The sequence below is a fragment of the Prunus avium genome, chromosome 1 (assembly GCF_965620075.1).
Source record: "Prunus avium chromosome 1, drPruAviu1.hap1.1, whole genome shotgun sequence".
Classification (NCBI taxonomy): Eukaryota; Viridiplantae; Streptophyta; class Magnoliopsida; order Rosales; family Rosaceae; genus Prunus; species Prunus avium.
This window is the reverse complement of record NC_142284.1, coordinates 4677466-4688941: the sequence shown is the minus strand read 5'-3', so window position 1 is coordinate 4688941 and position 11476 is coordinate 4677466. Positions and strand designations below refer to the sequence as shown.

The 11476-nt window shown below is 35.1% G+C and overlaps 1 protein-coding gene across 1 annotated transcript; it reads left to right on the top strand.

Moving 5' to 3' along the window:
* The first annotated feature begins 299 nt into the window (after positions 1-299).
* On the top strand, positions 300-10853 carry CAS1 (cycloartenol synthase 1). The gene is made up of 19 exons (XM_021951264.2): positions 300-454; positions 544-798; positions 2664-2849; positions 3068-3157; positions 3248-3442; positions 3578-3662; positions 4252-4418; positions 4649-4837; positions 5547-5660; positions 6095-6217; positions 6307-6429; positions 6505-6603; positions 7440-7496; positions 8062-8108; positions 8212-8355; positions 8558-8735; positions 9270-9350; positions 9580-9663; positions 10571-10853. The coding sequence occupies exons 2-19, from the start codon at positions 601-603 to the stop codon at positions 10682-10684; spliced, it is 2274 nt and encodes a 757-aa protein (XP_021806956.1). The 5' UTR covers positions 300-454; positions 544-600; the 3' UTR covers positions 10685-10853.
* Positions 10854-11476: the final 623 nt, after the last annotated feature.

Here is an 11476-nt window from a genome sequence, read left to right as displayed (position 1 = left end):
TCACATTCTAGAACTGGAGCCTTCATACTTTATGCATCTAGAAGGTCACATTATTGTAATTGAAATTATTAATTATTATTCTAAATTTAAATTCTTTAATGAGTTCATCCCCTAACCATTCAATCACAAATTGTTTTCTAGAAGACCTCAATTTTAAAAACACAAAATTGCTAAAAATGCCTATTCGGTGGCTTCTTAAAAATGGGAAAAAACAAAAAATCCAAAAGCAGCCAAAAGCAATCACGGTGTATTTGTCTGCCATTCTCTCTCATCACGACTTTGAATCCAAATTATTTAAATTTCTCAACTGCCACCTGCCTCATTCAGAGTCCCATCTATACTTCTCACTCTGAGTGAGCAAGGCAGAGAGAAGAGAGAGAGAGAGCGCTGCATTTCCGCTTTCTATCCGTCTCTTCTCTACCAGTACAAATATTTGACTGACAATCGAAATCTGGTAAGCTTTCGCTTCACAGATCTTAAACTCCCAAAAAGCAAACTACTTTCGGTATTGTATTGGTTGTAATTGTTTTCTTTTCGTTAAAGTTAGCTCATTTTCTGGCATTTTGGTTTTCTCGGGAACCAAACCGAAGAACCCAGAAAATGTGGAAGCTGAAAATTGCGGAGGGAGGGAGCCCGTGGCTGCGCACACTCAACAATCATGTGGGCAGGCAAGTGTGGGAGTTTGATCCCAAGCTTGGCACCCCCGAAGAGCTCCTCGAGATCGAGAAAGCTCGCGAGCACTTTCACAACAATCGGTTCGTTAAGAAACACAGCTCCGATCTGCTCATGCGCATGCAGGTAATTATTTACTGTGTGTGTTTAAGTGCGTTATTGGTTTGATGAAAATGAAAGCTCTGCTGCTTGTTTTGAGAGTGCTTACTTGAACTTTAAGTAATGTGGTTTTCATTTGTGGATCTTGTGCTTTCTTGAAGACTTGAATATGAAATGTATTTTATATTTTGATATTATATTTTAGAATTGAATTTGACCCCAGAAAGACCTGGTTTGACTAAGTCATCCGTGGGTTAGTGCGGAATTGCGTGGTGGTGTGAATTGTGAAACCATGATGGAGAAAGGGAAGTTCTTGAGTGTTTATGAAGTTGGGGGATGGAAAACTAATTGATAGCAGCTTGTTTGCGTCACTTTGAGTCTTCTGGAAGAGTTCCTAAATATGCTCTCTTGTCTCCCTTGGATGAGATTTCTAAGCAAATGGGGATTTGTCTTTAGTATTAACCTTTTTTCAATCTCCTTCTTGGTTCCAATTTCAGAAAATGCCACAAAATTATAGAGTCAATGATAGCTGCCTCTGAGGATAAAAAACTAGGATACTGCTACTTTTATCGTTGAATATTTACATGTGATTTTTGGTTTCTGAATGATTTTCAAGTTGCTATCTACTGTTTCCGGCTTAATTGTCATGTTGGTTGGATGCTGCTGACTCCTTTGCCAATCTCTTTTTAAAACATTTTTTATATATTATATCATTGTAATCCAGGAGAAGCCCTTCACTCCACATCATTTTAGTGCCATTTCTTTTGAAATTTCATTGAACAAAGTACTCCGCTTTTAAAATTCCAAAGCTGCCAACATGAACAAGTACAAGTCAGTATGCAACTAGATATAAAATTTGTGTCACTAAATTAAGCTAAAGGAGCAGGAAACACTTTGCACAATATTGTTATATTCATGTACTTGTAGTCAATGACAAATCTTGTAAACGATTGACCTTTTATTTCTTTTCATTTTAAATGTTAAGGGGAAAAGTGTGTAAGAATACTCATTGGAAGTATTCCTGAAAATACGTCAACCTTTGCAGTTATCCTAAAATTTGGATTATTCTTACTGTTTAATGGACTGATAGAGGAGATATTGTAATGACTTGGGTTCTAAGGTATGCAATCATAATCCTTCACCTTTGCATTTATCCAAAAAAGAACATCTTAGTGTTTTGCCTCCCCAGGTTTCCACTTCTTGGTATGATTGTAAAAAATTCTTTTTTGTGGGTTCCATCTAGTGAGCTATTGAGTTTGAACAGCAGGAGACTCTCGGAAAGGCTTTCCCTTTGACATATTGTCCAATATTATATGAAGAATAATCATAGTTCTAATTTTCTAATAATAGAATTTAAGGTTTCTTACAAAAAATTGAATCTAGAATTTCGTATGCGTTCCATAGTTGGAACGGTGGCAAAGATTTTATGATTTGCTACTGTAGTCATCCAGAATATCAAGCTGCATCCTTGAATTTATTTATTTATTTTTGTGAAAATCATCCTAAAATCTTTCAACTGGAAAAGGATAGACCATCAGTGATTATATTATCTGTTTTGAGGAAAATCATGATGAAAGAGGATCATTCAAAATATCGATTGTTCTACATGTTATCATTACCGTTTCAGATAAAGTTGTTTGTTTCATTACATTTCCCTGTCACTGGAACCATCAGTCAGACGGTGAATCAATAGTTAGCTAATGCTTAGTGGTTTTAATACAATAGTTTTAAGGGATAATGATCATATAATAGTATTTTTTAGCTCTGCTCTTTGGGGAATGGTGAATGAGCCTGTCAATGCTCAAACATTAGTCTTCTATTAAGTTATTTTCATATGATATATAAATGTTATCACTTATTATAACTATTTATCATTCCTCACTGAAAAATAGTTATCCAAGGAGAACCCAGGTCATGCTGTTTTACCCCAGATCAAAGTAAAAGACACAGAAGATGTGACTGAGGAGACAGTGACAAATACATTAAGAAGGGGTATAAATTTCCATTCAAGTCTTCAAGCCCATGATGGACATTGGCCCGGGGACTATGGTGGCCCTATGTTTCTATTGCCTGGCCTGGTAAGTGTTGATGCTGCTGCCAATAGCAACTGTATGTTGTGGAAAATATTCCAGCTAATCCCGAAATGGGTGGATTGTATTTTAAATCAATTGTCTCAGCCTTCAAGAACATAAAAGTTAACTGCAAACATTCATTTTTTATTTATTCCTTATACAATAAATCCATTGCAGAAAGAAATAATCATTTTAATTCTGGACACTTCCCATCAAATGATCAGGTAATTACTTTGTCTATCACTGGGGCATTGAATGCAGTCTTATCAGATGAGCATAAGAAGGAGATTTGTCGATACCTTTACAATCATCAGGTAAGCATCAATTTAGATTGTGGGACATATTATTGTAGACCTTCTGCACGTGGGATCAAAATTTGTTAATTTAGAGATGTTTAATTGCAGAACAAAGATGGTGGGTGGGGCTTACACATTGAGGGCCCAAGTACTATGTTTGGTAGTGTCTTGACTTATGTTACATTAAGGTTGCTTGGTGAAGGAGCTAAAGATGGACAAGGAGCGATGGAGACTGGGCGTAAATGGATTCTGGACCATGGTGGTGCTACTGCAATTACATCGTGGGGGAAAATGTGGTTATCAGTTCAGAACTTAACCTTCATCTTGTTTGTCTAACTGACCTTCACATTTGATTACTAGTTTATGTTGGAATGAGTTCTATATATCCACAATCTAGTCCATTTGTTTATTCGTTGTGGTATTGGTGGTCTGTAATAGGTACTGGGAGCATTTGAATGGTCTGGCAATAATCCCCTGCCCCCTGAGATATGGCTTCTTCCGTACATGCTGCCTATCCATCCAGGTTCTTGCCATTTATGCATTCTATGTGGATGAGTGTATTTCCTGTATGTATGCTGTGATTCTGGAGAATAAGTGATTTCATTTTATAAAAAAAGAAAAGAAAAAAGAACAGGTGTTTCTGTAATTTTGTCTAATGTGGTTGATAGTAACTTGTAATGTACTATCAGCTAAGATAATCAACATAGTTTGGGTGTTCATATTAATTCGATAGCCTACATTTTATGCTTCACACTGAACCTCTTTTTTCATCAGATTGAATGCTGAAAAGATCAAGCTCTGGTTTATTTTTTTTGGCATCTTCCACATGATATGGCATTCCTATTCTGCTAACCATGAACAAAATATGCTGTATTCTAGTGGTTTTTTTGTTCCCTTCTTAAAATTGTGCTCTTTGTCCTACGAGTGAGACTTCGAATACTATCATTCTCAACTAGTATGTTTATAGTTTTGTTATAGTGAAGTTTCAGCTGTGCAATGTTGACTTTTGTCTATAAGTTGAAATAAAGGTTTCTTGTGGTATACATGAACTATCGTTTTGATCTTCCAATAAATCCGCTAGCGGAGGAATTGATTTTCTTTTTACTCTGCAGGAAGGATGTGGTGTCATTGCCGAATGGTTTATTTGCCAATGTCTTACTTATATGGAAAGAGGTTTGTTGGCCCAATCACACCAACAGTCTTGTCTTTGAGGAAAGAGCTTTTCAATGTCCCCTATCATGAAATTGATTGGAATGTGGCTCGCAACCAGTGTGCAAAGGTTGGTCAAAGTGATTGTGATTAAAAAAAAAGTGTTGAGTAATAAATCTTCTTCAACAACTTGACTGAAGTGTTAAGTATTTACTAATGTTTTGTCTATCATTTTCACATTTCTGCCTATTAATATATATATATCTGGTTCCTATAAAAAAAAAAGATACATTGATGAACTCTGCTTTCACATTGATCCTGATTTTTCTTATAAGAAAACTCATTTCTTTATTTTTGCAGGAAGATTTGTACTACCCACACCCCCTTGTACAGGATATACTTTGGTCCTCTCTCCATATTGCTGTTGAACCAATCTTAATGCGTTGGCCTGGAAAGAAGTTGAGAGAAAAAGCTCTTAAAACTGCAATTGAGCACATACATTATGAAGATGAGAATACTCGTTATCTTTGCATTGGACCTGTGAATAAGGTATGTATCCAAGTGGTTCAGCGGGACACACACTTGTGTGTTAAACTTTCTGTCTGTTAAGCGGAGTAAAGATAATTTTTTAATGTTGTGACTTATACTACATTTTGAAGAGATGATGGAGAGTGGGAAGGAGAAAACAGGTAGTAGACATGGGAAAGATAGAAAGTGAGAAGGATATAAGTTTTTCTTCTTCTTGTTTGGTAGAAAGAAAGGAAAGAGGAAGAAGGACAGTTTGATATAAAAGATTACATTTTGCCCTTTATTAATTTTATAAGTAATTTTAATATTCTATAAGTAATTTTATAACAATTTGTATAGATTTCTTCCAATCATACCATGAGGGCATTGGTTTTGGTGGGTCTGCAGGGGCTTTTCATCCACCCTATTTTCCTTTCTCCTGACCTATATCTTTACCAAATGAAGGATCTCCCATCTTTCCATCCCTTTATCCCTTCCACTTTCTGGCCTACCAAACTCGGTGATAATTATGAGACTGTTATTGAAGTTTATTTATTAGTTAGGTTCTTTTATGCCTTCACTGATCTTTGATCAATCTGATCCTTTTCTGGATGACTTTTTTAACTGTGTTTTAGTTATTCACTTATGTTTTTATTGATGTTCATGTTTTGGTAACCAGTACATTAAAAACCCCCTTCCGTTCACATATTTCTATTTGGCAATTACAGTTTGAAGTTGTTGTGGATTGCAGGTGTTAAATATGCTTTGTTGTTGGGTAGAAGATCCGAATTCAGAGGCTTTCAAGTTGCATCTTCCCAGAATCTATGATTATCTATGGATTGCTGAGGATGGCATGAAAATGCAGGTCTGTATGCTACCATCTTACCTTGAACTGTTTTTAATAATTCTTCCATGTTTCTGGTTTGGTGAATGTGACGTTACAGCTTTTAGAATGCTTATTGAAAAACATTACTACATAACTCTCAGTGCTAGTTGTATTCAGTAGTCACCAATAATATGATACAGTAATTTCCCTTTCTACAAAAATACATGTGATCAAGTTTAATACAATGGCTAGGTAGGTGAACAAGTTTTTGAAGTTTTTATAGCTGCTGTGATTTATTCAACTATCCAGATACTTGCATTGCTGTGCTTACCGAGACAGACACATTTGAAAGTCTTAATACCCTCTAACTGTGAATAAATTCAGTTATGCTTATTTGTTTTACAGCAATTAATGAGACAACATTTGTTTAATGAGTTTTCTGTTGAGCATCCTGATTTTATGACTCACTGCAGGGGTACAATGGAAGCCAGTTATGGGACACTGCTTTTGCTGTTCAAGCAATTATCTCAACCAACCTTTTAGAAGAATTTGGTTCAACTCTAAGAAAGGGACATAAATTCATCAAAGATTCACAGGTGGCGTTTCCATGTGTATCAGAAATCATTGGGCTTCTTAATACTGTTATATTGCCCTAATTGACTGTTTTTTTTTTTTTTTTATCAAGGTTCTAGAAAATTGCCCAGGGGATCTTGACTTTTGGTATCGCCACATTTCAAAGGGTGCTTGGCCTTTTTCTACTGCTGATCATGGATGGCCCATCTCAGACTGCACTGCAGAAGGATTGAAAGTGAGTGTTGACCAAATTGAACACGATGCATTTGTTTATTCCTTTTTCACTATTTCTAAGTCTTTCTTTTTTCAGGCTGTTCTATCATTGTCAAAAATTCCATCGGAAATTGTTGGTGAACCACTAGATGCAAGGCGGTTATACGATTCTGTTAATGTCCTACTCTCATTGCAGGTTAGCTGAGGCCATTATAGTCTGAAGTAGATACGTGTATTAATTTTCTACGACCCATAACATCACCAAGAACTACTGATTTATGCACTGAAGGGTGTCTTTAGAAGCGGTAAACATGCAGCTTGCATGTGACTATAAATATGTGATAAAGTTACATTTATTTATAAGGTGATTACAGGCCTAGAACAAGAAACTTTTCAAACTTTGCAAGAACCAATTTTATTAATATTGTCTAGAGTACAGGATCTCATTTCTCAATCCATTAAGCTTTCTATCAGAGGCTTCACTCCCATCCTGTGCTAGATTTATCTATCACTTAGATTAAATACCCCATCAAATGTATCAACGATGTCAAGATCATCATCGTCAGCAGCAGCATTTTGTAGTACCTATTTTAAATTGATATCCTAGGTTGCACCTACCTTGAACCTTACCTGTATTTTTATAACCATTTTTTTATGCCTAAGCTGATGGATACAGGCAAGTCTGATTTTTTTATGTATATATACCCTTATTTACGAAAATCTAAAGAGAGGGATGGAACTTTAAAGTAATCTGATTCTCTTAAAATTCTGGTGTGGAGGTGAGTTGTGATGATTTAAAGGTGAAATAAATAAAGCTTATACTGCCACATAGTATATGTGACAACGCCTTTTTCGTTTGGACCTATTATTGCATTACAATCTGAACTGTGCTAATTGATCATGATGCTTCTTTCTTTCCCTGTCTACAGATTTCTAATTAATGCTCTTCTTTGCTTTTTCCGTAACAACTGATCTATAACCCGAAAGAATTTTTTTAATCGCTGATAGCTATCTATTATAATGTGATTGCAGAATAGTGATGGTGGCTTTGCAACATACGAACTTACAAGATCCTACAGGTGGTTAGAGGTAGACTCTCCATTATCATTCACTTTTCGTCATTTTATTTTGGTGGATTCTGCTCACGTCCATGATCCAGTAATATGACTGCCATCTAATAATCTCCTCCATCTAGTAAGTGTTAGAATTTCTGTACTGCACCTTAAAAGGACCTCATTACTCTATATGTCCAATTCTGTTTGGTGATTGCACATCATCAAAGCCCTTAACGCAAGATATCCTGAGATTCCTGTTTAAGGGCATCTTCATTCTCCTGTTGTTTATTAACTCAAGATAGTGAAAACCACTCAAACAATGGAAAATGTATAAGAAAATTTTACCATCGAGATGTAGATCACGCTCTCATAATTCGTTTTAAGGAAAAATTATCATTTCTTCTCTAGTAAATTTTACTTCAAACTTGGAAAAAGTCACTATCGCATGTGATGACTCATATAATGATTTAATGATTTAAAGTTGCTGCCCTTCTTTTTGGCCCAAATGTAGAATCTGTCGCAATAATCTATGCTTTTCACCATTACCTCCTGAGATCATGGGGACCTAATCTTTTTCTCTGTTTCTTCTCTTTTTCCAGTTGATCAACCCTGCTGAAACCTTTGGTGACATTGTTATCGATTATCCGTAAGATATCAGCACCTTGAACTGCGTCAGTTTCTATTACTTTTTTGTTTTTGTTTTTCAAATTACTTAATTAGTAATAAGTACTTTCTACATGTCTCGGTAGTTATGTCGAATGTACCTCAGCTGCTATTCAAGCTCTGGCATCGTTTAAGAAACTATATCCTGGTCATCGGAGCGAAGAAATTGAGCATTGCATCAAAAGAGCTGTTGAGTTTTTTGAAAAGATACAAGAATCTGATGGTTCATGGTTTGCCCCTGTTTATCACTTTATAAGCTCTTTCTAGCTGCTTTCTTATTCTCTGATCAATCTGTTTTTTAGAATTTGCTCAATCAATGCATGTACACTTTTTAAGTGTAACACAATTTATGATTCCCTGTTTGTTGCTTCTACAAAAAACTTCAATGTTCTCAGTTTGATCGCACCTTTTATTTCTAAAATTGCTGAGCAGGTATGGTTCATGGGGGGTTTGCTTCACTTATGGTACATGGTTTGGGGTAAAAGGGTTGGTGGCTGCTGGAAGGAACTATAACAATAGCTCTAGCATTCGTAAAGCTTGTGATTTTCTGCTATCAAAACAGCTTGCTTCTGGTGGCTGGGCTGAGAGTTATCTATCATGTCAAAACAAGGTAAGTCTGTTCATTTTAATTGTTTCTTAGTAATCAAATAAATGCACATATTTTTCTATAAATTATCAAGTGGTTCATCAATCCTGATAAAAGCATAGAACAAGATATGTGTTTGTATGTGTATGTGTGTGTCTGTGCATTTATATATTGAATCTAAATGAAGCTGCTGTTTCCTAATCATCAATGTATGGTTATATGGCCATGAAAACCTGTGACAGTCTTGAGTCCTTATTTTTTTCTTTTAGTAAAAGACTCTCAGACAGTGATTTGATAGAGAACAGGTTAACAAGGTTTAAAATATTTGTAACGTTTGTTTTTGAAAATGCACTATCTTTTTACTTTTATTTCATAGTGTACCTAATATGTTGATGCGTTTGCCAAAAAAGAGACTCTTGAAGAGATTGTAACTTTGCTAGTAATGGGATGGTTCTTGACTGAGGTGACAATATTAAATTGGTTCTAGGTTAAAATTTTATTGTGATAGTTTTTGTGATTCTTGTCTTCTAATGTTCTTCTTATCGCTTTTCTGGACAGGTGTACACAAATCTTGAGGGTGATAGGTCTCATGTGGTAAATACTGGATGGGCCATGTTGGCTCTTATTGACGCTGGGCAGGTATGCATGTAGTTTTACCAAATATGTTTCATGTACATGCGTATGTTTTTATTCAACTTATTCTCATGTCGCAACAATTGTTTTGGTTTTTTTTTTTCTTTCTTGGATAAGAACAAGTAGTTTTATTAATATGAGCTAATCATAGGGATTTTTGTACACTGCTTTCCTTGGTGTTATTCCTAGTGTTTGAATTTTTTGCTGATTGTGGTAGTCTTTTTAATTGGAGCAGGCTGAGAGAGATCCAACACCGTTGCACTGTGCAGCAAGACGTTTGATAAATTCTCAAATGGAGAACGGGGATTTTCCTCAAGAGGTACTTCATTGTTTGTTACAGTACTATTTAAAATGCATAACCTGAGAACAAGTGCTCTAAGTTTCTACCATTTTGCATGATTCTTGTCGTTTTGGGTTTCTAGTGAATATTGCATTGAACAACAAGATCTCTTCATGTTAGGATATGAACATATGATATTGATAAGATAGTTATTTGTATTATAAATTGAACAAACTTTTTGGGAAAATTATGAATACATCGTATTAATTCCTCGTAATATTGGCACACTTTTGTATGGAAAATGATGTTGTTTTGCTCTGAGCTTTATCTTGACTCGTTTTTTGGATGGAAGAAAAGTCATTGTGCTTTTGGTTGATTTAAAATGCATAAAGAAAAGCATGCAGAAGATAACAAGAAACCATGTCAAGCCAGGATGGTTTTAGAATTATATGGGTATTTCTCATCATTTTAATTCTTCTTAACGTTGAACAAAGTTTTGGATGTTGATTTATGTGGAGGAATTTTGACTAATCAATAGGAGAGAGTTCGTTGAATTGTAGTGCATTTCATTACAATTTGTGTGAATTAATTTAGGTAAGGGTGAGAGGTATGATTAAGTCATTCTCTTTTGGTATCATGTAAAAGTATTTGCTGTATAGTAATTGAAATCCCTAATTAAAAGGGTCAAGAAAGAATGGAACTCAAACCCTGAAACATTAACCTTAGGGACAGCATTAATAAATCCCTTTTACTATCAAGGTGTTGTTGGATGTTCTGCCAAAATGAAGTTAATGCTAGCTTCTAATCTCAATAAATTGTTTTGTTAAATTTTGATGTCATTTCCGAAACATTAATATGGGGTCTATTAGTGCAATGATGATTTAATTTTACTGTGTCACCTGTTGAAGGTGCGTTTAATCATTTTCCTTTGACAATTTTTTTACAGGAAATCATGGGTGTCTTCAACCGGAACTGTATGATCACGTATGCCGCATACCGGAACATATTCCCTATCTGGGCACTGGGAGAATACCGCTGCCGGGTGTTGCAGGCTTCATGAGCTAACCTTGCCATTAATTTGTATAACATTCTCTCAATCATCCTAATGTATTTCAAATTCAACTACCTTTTTTGTCAACTAAACATCGCAAAGTAATGAGTTATAGTGACTAAAAAAATTTCATAAAAGAAAAGGAAATAAATCATAACAAATTCCAGGTGATTGTGTATCATAGTGGTATCTCATATGGTAATTTTGAAGTTACCTGGCTGAGGCGCAGCTTTTACCCATCTAACCCTCAGTGAGGCATACTCATTAACTTGCATGAGGAATCAACCAATCTTGTTCAATTCTTATGGTAGAAAAATATAGTGCACAATTGTAAAATAAAATTTATGCATTCAATATTCTCTCTAATAACAGCCCTTTCATTGTGTTTGCCTTGGGCGAGGGTTTATTGGAAGTTAAAATAAATTTTAGGGCCTGTTTGAATTGAGGGATTGGGAGGAGTCCTGTTTGGAATTACTTTAGTAAGCCCAAATCCACTTTAAATTTGAAATATTTGGATTGTGACCCTATGGCTCCACTTGGATGAAGGTTAAAGAAAGGATTTGGATTTGACACCAATGCTAAATTTGCTATTAAAAATAATTAGATGAATAAATTAAGAATAACAGAAAATAAATTTTTACTAAACAAAGTTGAATAATTAAACTGAAATTGAACTTCTTCCAAGAGAAATTCTTGTATGGTAACATTAGTAAACATCAACTTCCTATTATAACACGTGAACGAGTTATACCAGATTACATTTCGATACCACATTATAACTACTCCTTGTTTAACAATATT